The sequence below is a fragment of the Canis lupus genome, chromosome 18 (assembly GCF_003254725.2).
Source record: "Canis lupus dingo isolate Sandy chromosome 18, ASM325472v2, whole genome shotgun sequence".
Lineage (NCBI taxonomy): Eukaryota > Metazoa > Chordata > Mammalia > Carnivora > Canidae > Canis > Canis lupus.
In genome coordinates, this window is record NC_064260.1 from 40,918,890 (window position 1) to 40,940,877 (window position 21,988).

Here is a 21,988-nt window from a genome sequence, read left to right on the forward strand (position 1 = left end):
TGCTGGGAAAATTTATTCTTAGAATAAAAAGGAAACTATATTTCTACCTCACACCATACCTGAAAATGTATATCCTATATGGGTCAAAGATGTAAATGTAAGAAGCAAAACTTTAACATATATATATATATATATATATATATATATATATATATATATTATATATTATATATATAATCAGTACAAGGAAAGAACTTAAGAAGTATATGCACACATCTTTCATCCTGAATCAGGCTTCTTCATCTCTGCATCACAGCTTAGGTGGTGAATCCTTGATCCCAACAGAGTTCACACCAGTATCCAGGTGTCAGTTCCTTTTATACTGGTAATTTTGAAGCATTTCCACTATATTGGATTCCTTTCTGATTAAAATACCTAGATTACATTTTATTTCTTCATTGAAGAACAAATGAAAATTCATGTCTAGCATTTATTCAATACATGTTAAACAAATGGAAGCATTAATATTGCTAAGTACACTAACGGGATCCAATTATAAATTGAAAGAAGGATGAGGGCAAAAAATACCAATTTCATGTCCAATCCATGTTATGGGTTGACCTCTCAACAAGGTAATGTGTAATGCAAGGGCCTTGAAAAACGATCTTCATAATACAGGAATCAACCTCCAAAACTTCTGTAGAGCAATTGTAAACAGAAATGGTACCTTTGACTTCTCACTTAAGTCAAGAACACAAAGTTTACAGAGAATGAGAAAGGCATTCATATGTAAAACAAAGCACATTCCCAAAAGGTTTAACATTTATTGCAATTTTTAAAAAAGTATACCCAGAGAATAGAATTTGATGTAGGCAGACCATGGGTTCCACTCTGACATGAGTGACTTAAATATGTGTTTCAATTACCAGAAGAGACCATTTGATATAGATGTACACAATGGGTTGAATAATTTAATTTTTCTGTCTAAAACTTAACTCAAATATACAAAATCAACTTATGCTACCATCACAGTATAAAGCTAATAAAGTTCACTTCTCATAGATCTATCCTCAACTACGAATATGTGCAGTGAAATTTCAAATTAATTAATTTGACCAAGATATTTATTTTTATTGTTAGTTAAAGCTTTTTTTTAACAATGTGAATTTTTAATTTTAAAATTTCACTCTGTTGAACTAAAAGAGAATAAGTTCTATATTTTTATGTTCCATGGAGGTACCATACCCCACAAACAAAAACTTGAAATAAAACCAAAAATTGATGCCCATTGAAGAATCTTAACACGACATGATTACATATGTCAGGGATTAAACTCACACAATTCTCTTGCTTTGTAAGGGTTATAACATACTCCAATTCAATAAAGATTAATTTATATAGCTGTTTCAGAATAAATAGGTTTAACTAACCCAAGGAGATAATTTTTGAGATATAATCACTGATAGTGAAAATAGTCCTGATTCTGTAAAAGAGTAGTATCATATTTTGCATGAGCAATACAACTCTCTATCAACTAAGGTCACGTTTTTACTCCAAAGTTTCCACATGGCATTTTTTATTTCTGCATTCCTCAGAGTATAGATTAAGGGGTTCAGCATGGGAGTTATGAATGTTAAAAACACAGTCATGAATTTATCGATGGGAAAGGTAGTATTAGGTCTTGCATACAGGAAGATACAGGGAACAAAGAATAAAATAACCACAGTTATATGGGATGCACAGGTGTAGAAGGCTTTGAGTTTCCCATCTAAACTATGAGTCTTAAGGGAGTATAATATGATCCCATAGGAAACTAGAAGAATGAAGAAAATGGCAGTGCAAATGGCTCCTCCATTAGCTATCATAGAAATTCCAATGAGGTAGGTATTGGTGCAAGCAAGTTTCAATAAGGGATACATATCACACACGAAGTTGTCAATGACATTGGGGCCACAGAAAGGGAGCTGATAAATAAAAAGAAATTGAACCAATGAGTGCAGGAAGCCTCCAGTCCAGGCCCCTAGCAGCATAAGAACACATGTCCTCCGATTCATGATGATTAGATAATGAAGTGGTTTACAGATGGCCACATATCGGTCATAGGCCATCACCACCAGAAGAATGACTTCAGCACCAGCAAATAAGTGATCTAGAAAGACTTGAGTCATACAAGCCTGGAAGGAAATAGTCTTCTTCTCATAGAGCAAGTCTGCAATCATCTTGGGAGCAATGACAGTAGAATAAGTAGCATCTATAAATGACAAATAAGCCAGAAAGAAATACATGGGAGAACCCAGAGACTGGCTGGCCATAATGGTCACCATGATAAGCAAATTACCCACCATTGTCACAATGTAGATGAGTAAGAATGGGATAAACAGAAATTTTTGCCCCTCCAGGTCCTGTGTGAGCCCCAGGAGGACAAACTCTGTCACATTGTTTCTATTTCCCATATGTTCTTTGGAAGGCCTTGAACTCTGGTGTCAGAAGCTGCAAACAAAAGAGCCATAATGAATTTGAGAGGATCACAAGCTTTATGTCAAAAATGGCTACCTGACTCAACAATGTTTGCCCCACAGAGCCTCACACAGGGTGACTTTCTAGAATATGAGAGTTTAGAATCACCAGTCACAGTTTTTGCTTTCATTTCCACAAATTTCTTGCATCAACTACAATGAGGAGACCAATTTTCTATGTGGGAGGTACATTCAAGTGGGCTTATCTGTGACATGACCCACCAAACAACAAAGAAGGTCTTTCTCCAGAATCCTGTTCACAATTACTGCAATCTGCATGTTATATGTCATTTATTTTTATCTTGAATGCTTTCTTGGCCTTCTGAGATCCACCATGGAAATAATCTCATCTCTAATAACCTTATTTACATAATAATACCTAGTTCATGGAGCATAAAGTGATAATTTGAATTTAGATAACTGCCTTTCTGAGTTGCTTCACTATGAGCTCCAAATATTGAAAAATAAGTCACCTGCAGAAGTGAGAGAACCAGACATACCATGAATGCCCCTTAAAGGCTTATTAACTTTATTTAATTCAGCTGAATTTTAAGCATGTAAGAAACCAAATGAGATCAGTATATTAAATTCTTCCCACTCAAGAAAGTACAACATAAGCAACATTTTGTTTGAAAATACACACACATAAGCATACAAACTGAACTGAAATTTATTACAAGCTAGATTATTGGGTAGAAAAATGAATAGTGTAAATCTAAGTAAATAGGTACTACATAGACATTTTCCCTACTTTCCAAAACTGTTTAGAATTGATTATTGTTAACCATAGCTCAATTTAGAATGCAATCATAAAGATTTTAGGCAGAATCATGATATCATAGCAAACATTCTATACTAAAAATCTCAAAACATCAATTGATTTTGCTCAATCATCTTGGGAAAATGCATGTTCTTAATTGGAAAGGTTATAATCTTCTCAGATGTTTAAGTTTCTGAATTCTGGTCATTAAAAACTGTATCTTAAAGAATATGCTAGTACTTCGTGGTAGACCAGCTTTACAATACTCAGGGTGAATTAGCATGTGTTAAAGGTTATTTGATTATTAAAGTGATGAATCGACTAGACCAGATATTTTGTTCATACTGTTAGTTCTTGATTATCTGAGTCTATGTGGAATACAAGACATTCCTTCTTACCTAAGGAAAATAAATTATCCATGAAGACTATCAGATGCCATCCAATGCCAACTGTACATGTAATGGGTGCAATTTTGTTTTGGCAGGATTATTTTAAATGTGCTCCATTATAACATCTATATTTGTAGACTATCATTTGTGAAGGAAATGAGATTATTTTATTCTTTATGCTTCTAGACAAGCTAATTTGTACTCAAAATCAGAGGGAGAATATAAACATAGAAGAGAGAAAATAAGAGAAAACAGAAAAGGCAGATAGGAACCGGCGAAAACCATAAATGAACTGAATGACATAAGCTTTGTAATTGATCAAGTTTGGTTTGGGGGAACTAAATTGGAAGTAGAGGAGTTTCAGATTTCCTGAACTTTCAATCCAGAGTTAGACTGGAGAGTGATCCAGCATCAATACAGGACTCACCCTTCAGAAGTTTTATACTTCCAGAAAACCAAATTCTGAACTTTAAGATATCAGAAGAGACTAGCTACTTAAAGGAGTTCCATCTTTGGAGCTTCCAGCAGTTCATTGCATACATAAATATCTTCACTCACAGTTATAAAGCTGTGTCTGCATTTATAATGGCACAATTCATAGGGATTGTGTGAGCATTCAAGAGGTAACTTCCATTAGGAGAATCCAACCCCTTGTCCTGTAGCACTCATTTGTTAATAGCTGTGTTTTCCCTAGCTGTGTTTTCCCATCATCTATTAGATCTGCCCAGAGAGTAAACACATCTTTTTAATAAAGGTACACATATCACCAGAATCGATATGTGTACCTTATGCATTTTAAGGGTTGATAAATATTTGACTGTTAAAATGTGCTTATGAACATAATTATTACTTTAGGCTATTGAAAACTAGTGATTTGACTCAAAATGATACAAAATTCTATACTTTACCAATGCAGTATTTTATTCAAAATAAATATATCTGCTTCCAACATTCATGAGATACTTCAAATTTCTTAACACAATCAATGAGAACAAATAAATCATTGAGTAATGATCCAAAAACTTAAATCTATGATAACTATCCCACAATGAGAAGTAACATAAATTAAGATCTACACTATGTGAAGCTCAACATAAAGCAGAAAAACAGCCCATGTCTATTGTATGCAAAGTGTAAGATACTGGGAAAGAATTTCAAATCAGCAAAATACTGGAAATTATGGACTCTGAAATTTTGAGTCTAGTCCAGATCTTTTTGAAAAATATGATCACAATACATATATGAATATGTTTCTATTTAGCAGTCTATAGTAAAATCTGTTCCCCACATAAGCAAGCATTTCTTTTAATGATCGAGTAGTGACCATAAAAATGATGCAGCAAAAATGTTGAGGTCTTAATAAACACCTAATCTGATCATCCAATTTTTTTTTTCTTTTTTTTTTTTTTTTTTTTCTATTTTTTTTTTTATTGGTGTTCAATTTACTAACATACAGAATACCCAGTGCCCGTCACCCATTCACTTCCACCCCCCGCCCTCCTCCCCTTCTACCACCCCTAGTTCGTTTCCCAGAGTTAGCAGTCTTTACGTTCTGTCTCCCTTTCTGATATTTCCCACACATTTCTTCTCCCTTCCCTTATTTTCCCTTTCACTATTATTTATATTCCCCAAAAGAATGAGAACATATAATGTTTGTCCTTCTCTGACTGACTTACTTCACTCAGCATAATACCCTCCAGTTCCATCCACGTTGAAGCAAATGGTGGGTATTTGTCATTTCTAATAGCTGAGTAATATTCCATTGTATACATAAACCACATCTTCTTTATCCGGGACACCTGCACCCCGATGTTTCTAGCAGCAATGGCCACTATAGCCAAACTGTGGAAGGAGCCTCGGTGTCCAACGAAAGATGAATGGATAAAGAAGATGTGGTTTATGTATACAATGATCATCCAATTATAAACAAAGATACATATATGGGTACCTGGATGGCTCAGTCAGTGAAACATCCACCTCTGGCTCAGCTTACCATCCAGGGTCCTAGAATCAAGCCTTCTGCCTGACTTCCTGCTAAATGAGCAGATTGCTTCCCCCTCTCCTTCTACCTCTTCTCCTCCTTCTCCCCCTCCATCTTGCTTACCCCCACCCCCGTCCCTCCTCACTCCTGCACAGGTGCTTACAGGCACCTGCACTTGCTCTCTTTCTCTCCCTCAAATAAACACATAAAACCTTTTTTAAAATTTTTTAAATGTAAAAAGATACATTTTAAAGAACTATCACGTTTTCCCAAGTCAGTTACTTCATAGTAAAGGAAAAATGCTACCTCTAAAACCTGAATGTGGTTGAATAGACTTTGGGAACAAACACAGAATAACAACAATCAGAGAGAGTTGATTAGCTATCCCATATATAGTCTTTGTGGGTTTTGTTTTGTTTTGTTTCATAATTTTTCTGGGGTGTCCCTGGATGTCCACAGTGTACTTTATCAGAACTCAGGTTCTCCATTCTGGTTTGGCATCTAAGCCTCAGAATCTATACTTACCAACTGTGTGACCTTGGGCAAATTACTCACATCATCTGCATAATGAAACATAATGGCATCTAGCACATAAAGTAGTTTTAAAGATTAAATATGATAATGCAAATAAAACTCTCCAAAAACTGTCTAATAAGTAATAAGCGCTAAATAAATTCAAGATGTTATTTACCATTATTTGTTTTCCCATGTCACTTTAGTGCCACATCTCTATAATTAGTTTTACATGAGCTTCCCCAAAGTCCACTGTCTTCTCTCATAATGCAAAGGAACATTCTCTGAGGGATGGATGGATTGACTGGGTCATTATCATATACAATTACAGAACCCCCCTTTCTTTACCATTTGCATCACTGTGTACAAGTGCTCTGTCTGTGTTTCTCTATATCTCATTCTCCTCTTTGCAATGTATCATAAAATCTAAATTTAATCAAAGGCGTTCTCATTTTATAAATAAGAAGTCAACTGGACGCATAACACAATGCATCCATGTTAATCACAATATTTTTAAGACCCTAAAAATGAGAAAATATCCATATAATTAACCCATAGGCAGAAATAGATACTGGCATTTTATAGATCTCATATCTAATAAAATTCATGATTTCCATTTCCACAAACACTAAAATTCACTTTCTAATAAAGAATAAATACAGGTCAATGAATCTAACAAGTAGCTAAATTTCTCTCACCTCAACTTTCCACATTCGTTTTGAGTTTTCCTTTGTAATAAAGAGTTATTAATTTAAATATCAAACTGTTTTGAGAGGTAAATATACACAATAGGAAGCAGAGATTCAAACTGTCATTTCTACACTAGCATTCATAGGAGCATTATTCACAATAGCCAAAACGTAGAAATAATGGAATATTATTTAGCCTTAGAAAGGACCGCTGAGCCACCCAGGGATCCCCAGAAAGGAAAGAAATTCTGATGCATGCTACAACATGGATAAAGCCTGAAGACACTATGCTAGGTGAATTAGCCAGACATAAAAGGGAAAATATCTTATAGTCTCCCTTTTATAAGGTAAATATAGTCATAAGTAAATAGTCATATTCACAGAGACAGAAAGTACAACAGTGTTTACAAGGGGCCAAGGAAATGAGGAGTTATTGTTTAATGGATGCAGAGTTTCAGTTTGGGATGATGATAAAAGCTCTGGAGATGGATAGTGGTAATGAATACACAATAATGTACTATGTATATATTACGTTAATGAAAAGTAACAACAAAATAAAATGTCTACACAGAGTCAGAACATTTAAAGATACTAGTATAAGGTAACAATTTATAAAGAGCTATAGTAATCCTTACTATTATCTCCAATATATTGATACAAAATAAATAATTGTTGGATTCTTTAAATTTTTTTATTGGAAATTCTAATCTAATTATGAGATTCTTTAAATTATATAAAGCAATCTTAAAAAGTTATTTTGAAGACCATATATATATCAGGTTGTACTGTAATGTTATGCTATGTTTTCTTTTTCTCAGTATATAATTAAGTAAATCTAAAATAAAGTGTTGGAGAAATTACTGCCACTGTAATTATTCTAATAATATTTTATACAATAGAGAAAATGCATGTACTTACTATCTTATTTCTGGACCATCTGGCATAAGATATTTTAGATCAAATGGTAAACCTGTTCCTTAAGAAAGATGGATTATTATAAGTTTATTTTGTCCTATTCCTATGACAGTGAAGAGTTTTTTTTTAATAATAAATTTATTTTTTATTGGTGTTCAACTTGCCAACATACAGAATAACACCCAGTGCTCATCCCGTCAAGTGCCCCCCTCAGTGCCCGTCACCCATTCACCCCCACCCCCCGCCCTCCTCCCCTTCCACCACCCCTAGTTTTTTTCCCAGAGTTAGGAGTCTTTATGTTCTGTCTCCCTTTCTGATATTTCCTACACATTTCTTCTCCCTTCCCTTATATTCCCTTTCACTATTATTTATATTCCCCAAATGAATGAGAACATATGAAGAGTTTTTCTGAGTATGTTACCTGGGTTTTCTGTTTCCTCTATGGTCATTTGTTCCAAATCCACACTTCTGCAATTCTATCTCTGGTTCTGGAAGATGACGGCTTAATTGGATGAAGATAACTCAGCATCAAACCCAGTGTGACTGCAGAAAAAATATCAGGACACACTTTGTTAATGCAGCCAGAAATGCTTTGTCACATAACAATTTTTCCCCTTTTGCCTTCACAAAGCATGACCATCTTCAACTTTCATAAACATTTAACAGTTTGGATTATGGAATTATCCAGAGCTCACTTCAAGAATACACAGCTGATATGACTGATGAATCATTGAATTTGAAAGCCATCATTGACATTATGTACCAAAAATCAAATGTAAAATTTCATTATTATATTTAACTAACCAAATTAATTGAATAAACCTTTAATAACATTTTTAGTTCATAATGCAGAGATCTGGATAATCAAAGAAATGGATATTTTGGATTGTTTGGGATATTTCTGAAAGCATTTACATGACTGTTTTAATCTGATCCATGACCAATAATGTAATGGCTTTCTTTTTAATATATTGACAACAACATTAATCCCCAAGGAGAAATCTCCCAGGTAAGGAAATATATGATGGAGCACTAAATCAAGAATGAACAAATTACTTCACTGAGTTGTTAAAATAGTGTGTCTCCAAGGCTGTTTGTTCAAAATTAAACTCACTGAGGATTCATACTCTCGAGAATGGAGGCCTTCCACAAGATCCACATTTTCAGAGGCTTCTCCTGGCCAATCACTTCAAGAGAATTAAATGGAAAAAAACAGCAATTTAACAGCAGGGAGCACGTCATTTATTAATAGCAAAAATATAATGTTGCAAGAACCAGAATTATTTATTTTCAATTAATCAGCATATATCTGAAATTCTCAAGTTGGAGAGGGCACTGTAGTGAAGTAAAAAGCCTAAGTCTCTGCATATAAAAGACATGCACAATGGCACAATATTATTGGTAATCAAGACACTAAAAGCTTTCATTTAATTTGGAGGAGATAACACCCACATACAAAATTCAAACCCAGAAGTTTTGCCCAAAAGAGGAGAATCTGTCTTAAAAAGAAATACAGAAACAGGTGATCAGGACATCTGATTTGAAAGAGACTATTGCGAAGTAATATAAGAAAAAAAAAAAAACTAAATCCAGAACTATTTGACACTTGATATTCAGATGTCTTTTACATAACAATCTCAGGTCTTTAAATCTGAATTTCTGTGTACATCATCTGAAAAATACATTATTTCCTTATTGAGGTTTATTGATATGGAAGTTTTCTATCTCTTTATTGATATTTCCATTTTATTCATGACCTTGACCTTTCCTTTATCTTCCTTTTCTTGGCCTTTGTCATACGTCCTTTACTTCTTTGAGCATCTCTAAAACAGTGTGTTCAAGTCCCGTCCAGTCCTCAGAGATTTTAGGGACAATTTCTATCGGTTTATTTTTTTCCTTTGAATGAGCTGTATTTTCTGGGTTTTTTTCTATGTTTCCAGATTTTATGCTGAAAACTAGACATTTGAATCTAATAATGTAGTAATTCTGGAGATCAGATTCTCCTCCCTTTCCCAGGTTTGCTGTTTTGGGGGTTTCTTTTTGGTTTGGTTTGGTTTTGTTATTATATTGGTTTCTTTTTTTTTTTTTTTTTTTACTGTTATAGATTATCTCTGTGCTAAGAAGCAGCCTAAGGTGCAAACTTAAGGGTTTTGGGGTCTTTTCTGAGCCTGTTCCTTCCCCTGACCGTGCATGGTGAAGTCTCCAACTTCCTTAGGATAAGTGATTCCTTTTGAATGTTCTATTCTTCAATATCTGGCTCCTAAAAGAAAAAGAGAGAGAAAGAGAGAAATGAAGAGGGCATGGAGTCACCACCTCTCTTTAATGAAGATATTTTTATTTTGTTTTAATATTTTATTTATTTATTTGAGAGATAGACAAAGAGCACAAGCAGGAGGAGAGGCAGAAAGAGAGAAGAAGACTCCACTGAGTGGGGAGCAGGGAGCCCTAAAATGGGGCTCAATTCCAGGATCCTGAGATCATGACTCAAACTGAAGGCAGATGCTAAACCATCTGAGCCACCCAGATGCCTCTAATGAAGAAATTTTTAACTAGAAAATACCACAGGCATTCCTATTGAACCTAAGAATGAGTCAAGATTTCCTTTATTCAGTTATCCCATTTTTCCTATGTTATTACAATAATATAATATGATACAAAATATTAGAAAGAAAAATCATTAAAATATTAGCATCATGTATGTAGCAAATCCAGAATTAACTGAAATCTATCATTTTAAATGAGATAAATCAGTAAAGTGGCTGAATTCAAGATTAAACTGATAAATACTTTTAGTAAATAGTAGTCATAATTATTTAGAAAATATAATGTAGAAAGGGTATCTCTCATTAATGCAACCCAAATAACAAAATATATGGAAATCAACTAGAAAAAAAAAGGAAGATCCATATGAGAAAAATATAGATATACTTAAGACCTAAATAAAAACAGAGATTTTTTTCATGTTCCCAGATAGAATGATTCAATGTGATCAAGATAGCAGGGCTTGGGGATCCCTGGATGGCTCAACAGTTTAGTGCCTGCCTTCCATTCAGGGTGTGGTCCTGGAGACTCAGGATCAAGTCCCATGTCAAGTCCCACTCAGGCTCCCTGCATGGAGCCTGCTTCTCCCTCTGCCTGTGTCTCTGCCTCTCTCTGTGTGTCTCATGAATAAATAAATAAAATCTTTCAAAAAAAAAAGAAGATAGTAGAGCTTTTCCAAATTAGTTGGACATTGAATAAATTGTCAAACAAAACCTGAATAGGTTTCTTTCTAAGACCTCTGAACTTGATCTAATACTTATGTGGGTAATAATTGTTCAAAACAGAAAACGTTGTTTTTAATAAGAGTATTGGGTGATAGGCTTCTTATCAGACATCAAAATCTACTCACATGACCTAAAATAAAAGATATTGGCTTACAAATAACCAGCCAACCAAAGGAGATACATAGATATTTGGATATATAATAAGCCTGACATATCAGATTAGGGAAATACATTGGACTTTTTTAACATTTTGAAATACTGGATTTAAGGCAACAAAAATCCATTTGGAAAGTAGATTTAAATTCTTTTTTTTTTCCAATGTATTTACTTGTTTATTGTATGTTTCCTTTTTTTTTTTTTTTTTTTATTGGTGTTCAATTTACTAACATACAGAATAACACCCAGTGCCCGTCACCCATTCACTCCCACCCCCCGCCCTCCTCCCCTTCTACCACCCCTAGTTCGTTTCCCAGAGTTAGCAGTCTTTACGTTCTGTCTCCCTTTCTGATATTTCCCACACATTTCTTCTCCCTTCCCTTATTTTCCCTTTCACTATTATTTATATTCCCCAAATGAATGAGAACATATAATGTTTGTCCTTCTCCGACTGACTTACTTCACTCAGCATAATACCCTCCAGTTCCATCCACGTTGAAGCAAATGGTGGGTATTTGTCATTTCTAATAGCTGAGTAATATTCCATTGTATACATAAACCACATCTTCTTTATCCATTCATCTTTCGTTGGACACCGAGGCTCCTTCCACAGTTTGGCTATCGTGGCCATTGCTGCTAGAAACATCGGGGTGCAGGTGTCCCGGCGTTTCATTGCATTTGTATCTTTGGGGTAAATCCCCAACAGTGCAATTGCTGGGTCGTAGGGCAGGTCTATTTTTAACTGTTTGAGGAATAGCAGCAATGGCCACGATAGCCAAACTGTGGAAGGAGCCTCGGTGTCCAACGAAAGATGAATGGATAAAGTAGATGTGGTTTATGTATACAATGGAATATTACTCAGCTATTAGAAATGACAAATACCCACCATTTGCTTCAACGTGGATGGAACTGGAGGGTATTATGCTGAGTGAAGTAAGTCAGTCGGAGAAAGACAAACATTATATGTTCTCATTCATTTGGGGAATATAAATAATAGTGAAAGGGAAAATAAGGGAAGGGAGAAGAAATGTGTGGGAAATATCAGAAAGGGAGATAAATTCTTAAGATATATGTGCATACACACACACACACACACACACATATTCTTTTTTCCCTAAAACTCCCACACATGCAAGCTTATTTATACTCAAAGCTGTAAATATAAATAAACTAGAAGAAAATATTTATGGATTGTTATATGAGCTTGAAATAAAAATGCAGCAATTCTGACAACACTGAAAGAAAAAGTACAACCACTCACACTACCAAAACACTAGGAAAAACTTTTAAGTTTTGCATTATGAAAAAATCGCTTTTAAGTCAATAAAACATTGTGAATATGCCAAATAAATTGAAGTACGTGAAGAGGCACTTCAAAAGAGAAGTGCCAATGGTAAAATACAGTGCTGCTAACAAAATGAATGTAAATTGTTGACTTGCAGTGAGATATAATTTGGCTTATATTATAAAAATTACAAATATTTATAAAATCTATTTTCAGTAGGTATGTGGGAAAAAGCAATAAAAACATAAATAAATTTATCAAAAGAGATATTAAAATTTTATAAAATTTTTCCAAATTTTAAGAGCATTAAAACCTAAATGAGTGCAGAGTTGTTATATTCAGAACATGAAGATTCAGTTGTCAGTGACATCAATGTAATTTCAACACAAAAATACCAAAAGCTTTTTAAAAATTCCAATAAAATTAATATACCATATTCTACGGGTTTCTGGTGTACAATATAGTGATTCAACAATTCTATACATTACTCAGCTCACCATGGTAAGTGTATTCTTAATCCCCTTCACCTACTTCACTCATCCACACATGCACCTCCGTGCTGGTAACTATCAGTTTGGTCTCTACTTCTGAGAGTCTGTCTTTTTGTTTGTCTCATTTTGTTGATTTCTCCATAAATTCCACATATGAATGAAATCATATGGTATTTGTTTTTTCAGGACTCACATCTAGGTCTTTAATCTACTTTGATGAGTTTATTTTGTGTATGGTGTAAAAAAGTGGTCCAGTGTCATTCTTTTGCATGTAGCTATCTAGTTTTCCCAACACAATTTGTTGAAGAGACGGTCTTTTTCTTATTGTATATTCTTCCCTCCTTTGTCAAAGATTAATTGACCATATAATCATGGGTTTATTTCTAGGCTCTCTATTCTACTGATGTGTGTCTATTTTTGTGCCAATACTATACTGTTTCCATTGCAACAGCTTTGTAGTATATCTTAAATTCAAGGATCATGATACCTCCAGTTTTGTTTTTGTTTTTCAACATTGCTTTGGCTATTTGAGGTCTTTTGTGGTTCTCTACAAATTTGGGATTCTTTGCTCCATTGCTACGAAAAAATGTTGGCATTTTGATAGGGATTGCATTAAATCTGTAGATTGCTTTGGGTAGTATTGGCATTTTAACAATATTTGTTCTCACAATGTATAAGCATAGAATGTCTTTCCATTTTTTTGTGTCATCTTGAATTTCTTTTATCAATGTTTTATAGTTTTCAGAATACAGGTCTTTCATCTTTTTGGTTAAGTTTTTTCCTAGGTACTTTATTATTATTGGTGTAATTGTATATGTAATTGTTTTCTTAATTTCTCTCTCTGCTATTTCATTATTAGTATATAAAATACAACATATTTATGTAAAATGATTTTGTATCCTGTGACCTTACTGAATTCATTTTTCAGTTCTAGAAGCTTTCGGTGGAAATTCTTGAGAATTTCCTATATATAATACCATGTCATCTACAAATAGTGAAAGTTTTACTTCTTCCTTTCCAAATTAGATGCCTTTTATTTCTTTACCTTGTCCAGTTGCTGTGGCTAGGATTTCCGGTATATGTTGAATAAAAGTGGTGAGTGTGGACATCCTTATTTTGTTTCTGATTTTAGGGAAAAAGCTCTCAGTTTGAGTATGATGTTAACTATGGGTTTTCCATATATGGCCTTCATTATGTTAAAGGTATGCTCCCTCTAAACCTCCTTCTTGAGGGCTTTACCATGGATGGATATTATACTTTGTCAAATGTTCTTTCCGTTTCTACTGAAATGATTATATGGTTATCTTTTCTTCTGTTGATGTAATATATCACATTAATTGATTTGTAAATATTGAACCACTCTTGTAATGCAGAAATAAATCCCAATGATCATGGTGAATTATTTTTTTAATGTATTGTTTGATTCAGTTTGCTAATATTTTGTTAAGAATTTTGGCATTTATGTTCATCAGCCAAGTTTGCCTGTAGTTCTCTTTTTTGTGTGTGGTGTCTTTATCTGGTTTTAGTATGAGGGTAATGCTAGCCTCAGAGAATGAATTTGGAAGTTTTCCTTCTTCTTCTATCATTTGGAATAGTTTGAGAAGAATAGGTATTAATTCTTTTAATATTTGGTAAAAAAAATAATAATAAATGTTTGGTAGAACTCACCTATGAAATCATCTGGTTCTGGAATTTGTTGGGATTTTTTTAATTACAGATTCAATTTCATGGCTGGTAATTTGCCTGTTCAAATTTTCTATTTCTTCCTGATTCAATTATGGAAGGTTATTTGTTTCTAGGAATGTAACTATTTCTTCTAGATTGTCCAATTTGTTGGCATATAATTTTTCATAATATTCTCTTATAATCCTGTGTTTTTCTATCATGTTGGTTGCTATTTATGCTCTTTCTTTTTTTTTTTTTTTTTTTGGTCTTTCATTTCTGATTGTATTTGAATCCTCTCTTCCTCTTTTCTGTTTGATGAGGCTGGCTAGAGGCTTATCAAATTTGTTGATCTTTTCAAAGAATGAGCTCAGGATATATATAGATATATTATTGTTTTTTACTTTTATAGTTAACATATAGTGTTATATTAGTTTCACTGTATTATATACTGATTCAACAATTCTAAATGTTATTACTCAGTGCTCATCATGATAAATGTACTCTTAATCCCCTTCACCCATTCTCCCCAAACACCTTTTCTCTGACAATCTTTATTTTAAATGAGTACCCTCAGTTAAGTTCTTTTTTCAACAATAACATTTTTTGCTTGAAGCATATTTCAGAATACATGGTTCTAAAAGATATATATTATCTTTTAGATATATACATATAGATATCACATTCCATCCAAGAAAAATAGAATACACATTTTCTTCAAGTACGTACTGAAGAACGCCCTGGTTAAATCTCATAAATAGAGACATAATATATATTACAAATCTAAAAAGACTGAATCATACTATATTTCTACTCTAATCTTTATTATTCTACTCTAATCTTTATTATTTCTTCCCTTCTACTGGTCTTGGGTTTTGTTTTTGTCTTTTTTTCTAGCTCTTCTAAGAGACTACAATATTTAAAAGTTAATTGCATATATTATCAATATGCATGAAAAAATGCTTAATAAAATTTTAAAATAAAAGTTCTACAGTTTTTTTAGTTAGAAAATTCTTATAAATCATAGATGATACTCCATGTTACAATGAAAGCAGTTTGATTTTCTTCCTAGTTTTTTTTTTTTTAAGATTTTATTTATTTATTCATGAGAGACACACAGAGAGAGGTAAAAACACAGGCAGAGGGAGAACCAGGCTCCACGCAGGGAGCCGGATGTGGGACTCAATCCGGGGCTCCAGGACCACACCCTGAGCTGAAGGCAGTGGTAAACCACTGAGCCACCCAAGCTGCCCCTTCTTCCTAGTTTACAGTGTTCCAGGATGGACTGCAGACAGAAAAACCTGTTATCGGTATTTTTTGCATGACTGTGAAAAACAAATTTTGTTTAGACCAAAGAAAACATTGCTAAGTCTAGTAAGTACAAAGTATTTAAATAGAATACAACTTTTAGGAAACATATTGCTATGCAAAATAATGCATTTCTTTTTTTAATAATGTTTTATTGGTGTTCAATTTGCCAACATATAGAATAACACCCTGTGCTCATCCTCTTTCTTTACCCATATCTTCAGTATCATGAAAACAAAATAAACAGTTCTATCTCTTCTTTGAAGAATTGCAAAAATGTACCTAATAACTAATGAAGGAAAGGATAAAAATATGTTTATAATTTGGATGAGTATGGTTTTCTGTGCTCAGATCGAGAACTAGAATCTGTTTTTATCATTAACTATCCCACACAGTTTCATCCCAACATGTGAAAACATCCAACATCCCATTTAACAAAATTGCTCACTGATAGTGTCTAACCAAACACTATATCATCCTCCATATAAATGTCTTGAACTGCAGAAGCATAAGCACTGACCTGAGGAATGGAAAGTAATTTTAAAGGCAGGATGCACAATGCAGGTACAGAAGGTTGCCACACTGATAGAATAATGAACATTAAAATCTAGAAACCACTCTTTTGGCCCCAGTAACTTATTCTAAGTATTAGCCAAATTGTTTTCTCATTAATTTAGGTGAGAGTAAATTTTCAAAGGTAATTGCTTTTCACATTTTAAACTTAAAAATTCATTTCTAAATACCCATTTTGATATGAGCCAAGAAAAATAAGGCTACAAAGTGAAATTAATTTTATTTTTACTTATAATTGGAAAAATACCTGTGCCTTTTATCCATCCTTTTACCTATCAGATTGATTCTTACTTCAAAAGATAATTTATTCTATTTTTTGATGACTTTGTATAAAATAAAAAGAAATATCTCTAGAGAATCCATTGAATTGGCTAAATCCATTGTTAGAATTTTACCTTTTTTCTTGCTTTAGAATTAAAATAAGTGTATTCAGTTTAGGTGACACATTCTTATTCTACCTTTTGTTAAATTTTTACACCAGAATTTTTCCATAGCATTTTTCATCTCTGAATTTCTCAAGGTATATATTAAAGGATATAACATGGGAGTGATAACTGTATAAACCAGAGTTACAGACTTATCAATGGGCAAGTTAGAAACAGGTCTAACATACATGAAAATGCAGGGAACAAAAAAAAGGACAACCACTGTGGTGTGGGAACTGCAGGTAGACAGGGCTTTGCGCCTCCCTTCTGGACTGTGACTTTTAAGAGAATTTAGAATGACTCCATAGGAGATGAGTAGAAGGATAAAGATGACCATACAGATTGCTCCACCGTTGGCAATCACAGTGAGGCCTATTAAGTAGGTGTCAGTGCAGGCAAGTTCTAATAATGGGTACATGTCACAGATAAAGTGATCAATGACATTGGGGCCACAAAATGGGAGGCTGTACACAAAGAGAAGCTGAACCATAGAGTGCACAAGACCTCCAATCCAGGCCACCACTATCAGCAGGATGCAAACCTGTCGATTCATAACAGTCAGGTAATGCAGTGGCCTACAGATGGCCACATAGCGATCATAGGCCATCATGACCAGAAGGAAGACCTCAGAACCCCCAAAGAAGTGTTCTAGAAAGAGCTGACCCATGCAAGCTGGGAAAGAAATTGTCTTTTTGTCACAGAGTAAGTCTATAATCAATTTGGGTGAAATGACAGTGGAATAAACAGCATCCATAAGTGACAGATAGGCAAGGAAAAAGTACATGGGGGAGCCCAGAGAGGGGCTGCCAAAAACAGTCACTACAATGAGTAGGTTGCCCACCATTGTCACAATGTAGATGAGTAAAATCATGACAAATAATGCTTTCTGCCCCTCAGGATCCTGAGTGAGGCCAAGGAGGACAAATTCTGTCACATTATTATTTCCCATGTACTCTTTCTATAAGGCCTGTTTCAAGGTTGAGAGATGAGAACAGGACCTGTAATGAAATCATGAACATGACCATAAATATGTCCATTGTTAAGAATACGTCTTCATCATTATATCTTTTTCTACAGCAGTTTACATGCAATAAACATTTAGTGATACCTATTGAGTTCTTCTTCCAAAAAGCCCATTACACTTTCCCTTGACAATTCTATTTCTCTTCAGATGATTTTGTTGGCCTACAAGTAAGAATTTCTTTCTCTAAGTCTTAGTGGATCATTTATAGAAAAGAGCAATCAAAAGCCTAAATCTAGTCATATATTTATTATAGCCTTATTTAAAATATGTCAGCCCTTGGCACAGAAGTCAGCAGCCACAAACAAGGAAAGGATTCCTGCTCTCCAGAAACTTACTTTCTGGTAGTGGCAATAAACTCTACACAAATCAGCATAGAGTCAGTCCTTTGAAGTGGTAATATTTGCAGTGAGTAAGTACCTTTACACTGTGATTTATCTAGCACCAAAAATAGCAGCTTTTCTGGAATAATTCACTTAATACTATGATATTTCACTGTTAGTTGTTCAGACTAGACTTTGACATAATGACTAGACTGAGCTGTACCAAACAACTACAAAATTATTTAGCATATCACTCTCTATCACGGGAGTCTGATTCTCTATTAGCTTTTTAAGAGTTGAGATTTATCACCCTTTAATCTTTGCCTACTGCACAACTCTTAACACATATACACTATTAAAAAAAAAACCCACACACACTATCTAGATTTTCAGCAAATATATTTGAATGGAACTGAACTGACTTGCAATTTTTACAAATTGTTACATTAACTTGGTTTTTTTTTTTTTTTTTCAAAACCCTTGGGGTAAACGACATAGTGAGACAAGAAAAACAGTCCCTGAAAAAAGAGGTAGGGGAAAATAGGGCATGGTTTTATTTATAGTGCTTCTTGGATACCGAGAGTGCTCAAAAATAGAACTTTCGGGTGCCTGGGTGGCTCGGAGAAGCATCTAACTTTAGCTCAGGTCATAATCTCAGGGTCCTTAGATCCAGCCTGGCCACAGAGCTCAGTGCTCAGCAGGGAGTCTGTTTCTCCCTCTCCCTTTGCCCATCCCCCTGCTTGTGTTCTATCTCTTTCAAATAAATAAATAAAATCTTAAGAAAAAAAAATAGAACTTCAGTGCCCAGGTTGTAAAAAGCAGCACACTCAGGGGAAAACTCTAAGCCAGGGTGAGAAGGCATGAGCTTGAGTCATCTTCTAACTATAATTACATCCTGTCTCAGTCTGTTTGCTGGAAAATAAAATGATTGAACTAGGTGATCGCAGAATCCTTTCCAGTCGAACTCTCTGCAATACTTTTCATGCAGCCTCGTCTCTTCTATTCTGCTGACATTTTTCTCTTTTTTTCATATTTTTATAATTAAATAAAAATTTCCAAGCTTAACCACTATTCCCTGAAAAATGCTAGCCAGTGGTAAATGGGATTTGATCATGGTAAAGGCCAAATAATGACTACAAGTTTCTCATTCAGTGTACCCATTTAAGACCCAAAACATCCTTGGAGAGAGCATAACATGGTAGTGAATAAAAGTGGACTCTGGAGCTGGACTGTCTGTGTTGGAATCCCAGCTCCAACACTTACCATTTAGATGACCTTGGGCAACTTAAACTCTCTGGGACTCAGTTTCATGAATTTTGGAATGAGGATAATAATAGTTTCTACCTCCTAAGCCTGTTGTTTGATTAATAAATAAAGCACCTAGAATATGCCTGGCACTAGGTAAAAGCTCAACAAATTACAGTATTATTAATGTTCTTGAATGTTTCACTGTTAAATTGCATCAGAACAAATCATCTGGATCTTTGTCATTTTGACAAGAATTATAGATAAAGTTCTGGATAAAAGAATATTGCACTTGGGATCCCTGGGTGGCGCAGCGGTTTGGCGCCTGCCTTTGGCCCAGGGCGCGATCCTGGGATCGGATCCCACGGCGGGCTCCCGGTGCATGGAGCCTGCTTCTCCCTCTGCCTGTGTCTCTGCCTCTCTCTCTCTCTCTCTCTGTGACTATCATGAATAAATAAATAAAATCTTAAAAAAAAAAGAATATTGCACCTATAACTCATGAACCCCTTTTTGTGCATAGAATAAGGTTGTATGCCTATTTTATTACATATGAGTAGTAATATTTACCTATGAGGAAATGTATCTTGTCGAGATGCAAGCAGAAAGCTGGGGGGGGGACAGGTAGAAAATGAAAGAAAAGAAGTATCAAATCAGGAAGGAGAAATTATGTTTAAGAAATGAATATTCACAGGTAAAAAAAATATTAATGTGATAATTAAGTGATGTTAGTTTTCTTTGAAAAATCATATTCAGAAAGGTCTCCTTTAGTGAGAGAGAGCTAGAAGCCAAATCCTGTGAGCCTTCCAGTGGTCACTGAGGAGGCATTTGAGGAAATCATAACAAGTAAACACAGAGCACATCTCAGTAAAAAAGAAAATTCAAAAAGAATAAAAGCCCTGATTCCTCAGAAACCCTACATCTAACACTAAGGACAAAATTAAATGAGAAAAGACTTGTCCAGCTACAGATACAAACCCAAACTTTTGGGTTATTCAGTGTTCAGGAGAATTACAGAATTACTAAGTCCCAAATATAGACAAGTTGATTCCATTCCCATAGTTTTTGCAGGGGGTGAGGATAAGTGCAGAAGACTGAGGTTTCCTTAGAAGCCAGGTATGATCAATAGTCCACATGCCTCATTCACATGACTACTCCATTTGGTTCAGGAGTTCTATCACTGTTGAAGCTCTAGATTGACAAAGCCATACCAGTTGAAGAACATAAGGATATAAGGCAGTCTATATCCAGTTATTATTTTTTAATCCTTACTTTCTGAAGGAAAGAGTATCTTATCAATCCTAGTGTTGGATTTTACTAGGATAAATCTATTAGTTAAATTATTCACATGTAGAAATTAAGTATACAAACTATTCTCCACAGTTTAAGTCATCAAAGATTTTATAACTATAAAAACTGAGAGCATGTTACAAGGCTTTAATAACTGAAACCACTAAGTTAACATGGCTCTATTTTATTAAAAAAATAAATTAAGATCCCACAGTAACAAAAATACTACAGTACTATACAATTACAGTTTTATATCTTAGTGGCCAAAATTTACCCCCCTTAGCATGAGTTTTTTCAGAAATATGCACAAACACGGTTTCTATGATAATTTTAAGATTCACACATAACAGCCTACATCAAGCTTCCAAAACAAAATAGGCTTTTATTCTTTTATATTCTAACAGACTTGATATGATATGTGATTTTAAATTTTCTAATTTAATGTCTAACAGTAATTATAAAATTGGCATAATATAAATACTATGTAACTGTAGTAATAGCCCATGAGCCAAGGTTGCTTATCAATCCATTAGTTCATTTTAAACTAAAATAAAGTATGCTTGAGGTTCTCTGCCTCTACTCTTCCCCCTGCTTACACACTCTCCTGTTTTCTCTCTCTCTCAATAAATAAACAAAACCTTTTAAAAAGCATTTAATATTCCCCTTTGTTATTTGCAAAATGGACAATAAACATGTCAGGCTATAATACTGAAACCAAACATATTTTATATACACTGGCTAGATTCATTTTTGCCAGCTTAATTCAGACCTCTTCCAATGAAAATATATCATATTTAAGCATTAGCTATATTTAAATAAATAACATGAATTTTTACTGAATATGCCTTGGTTGTTTTAAAGACTTACTTCTTGGGTCTTTTCTCTGGACGTTAAAAATAGTGCTTCTACCACTGTGGATAGCAATAGATACTTCACATAACTATGTGTTGCAACAGAACATATAATAATGTGTGGCTGATCAGTCCACCTAGAAATAGTTCCAAATGGTCACACTTTCCACATTTCCATGCAGGCTCCCCATCATCTCAGTCTTTCAGATGAGTGTAGAACTATCCATGTGGATGCCTAAAATACAAAGACACTTAAAACAACACAAATATTAACTGTACAAAGATAGTTGAACATTCTCACTCACTGGGAAAATGTCTTCAGAGAAAGACAAAGCTGCTAATGTTGGGAAAACTATGCAAAAATTGGCCTTACTAGTAGAAATTAGCTTGAT

At 34.2% G+C, this 21,988-nt stretch overlaps 2 protein-coding genes across 2 annotated transcripts; both read right to left on the reverse strand.

Moving 5' to 3' along the window:
* Positions 1 to 941: 941 nt before the first annotated feature.
* LOC112663611 (olfactory receptor 4A15) lies at positions 942 to 21,727 on the reverse strand. Its single transcript, XM_025452683.3, has 6 exons — positions 21,613 to 21,727; positions 9,889 to 9,963; positions 8,818 to 8,890; positions 8,125 to 8,246; positions 7,707 to 7,764; positions 942 to 2,430 (listed from the first exon to the last, which is right to left on the reverse strand). The coding sequence occupies exon 6, from the start codon at positions 2,391 to 2,393 to the stop codon at positions 1,440 to 1,442; it is 954 nt and encodes a 317-aa protein (XP_025308468.1). The 5' UTR covers positions 2,394 to 2,430; positions 7,707 to 7,764; positions 8,125 to 8,246; positions 8,818 to 8,890; positions 9,889 to 9,963; positions 21,613 to 21,727; the 3' UTR covers positions 942 to 1,439.
* LOC112663106 (olfactory receptor 4A5-like) lies at positions 16,874 to 17,821 on the reverse strand. Its single transcript, XM_025451692.2, has one exon. The coding sequence runs from the start codon at positions 17,816 to 17,818 to the stop codon at positions 16,874 to 16,876; it is 945 nt and encodes a 314-aa protein (XP_025307477.2). The 5' UTR covers positions 17,819 to 17,821.
* Positions 21,728 to 21,988: the final 261 nt, after the last annotated feature.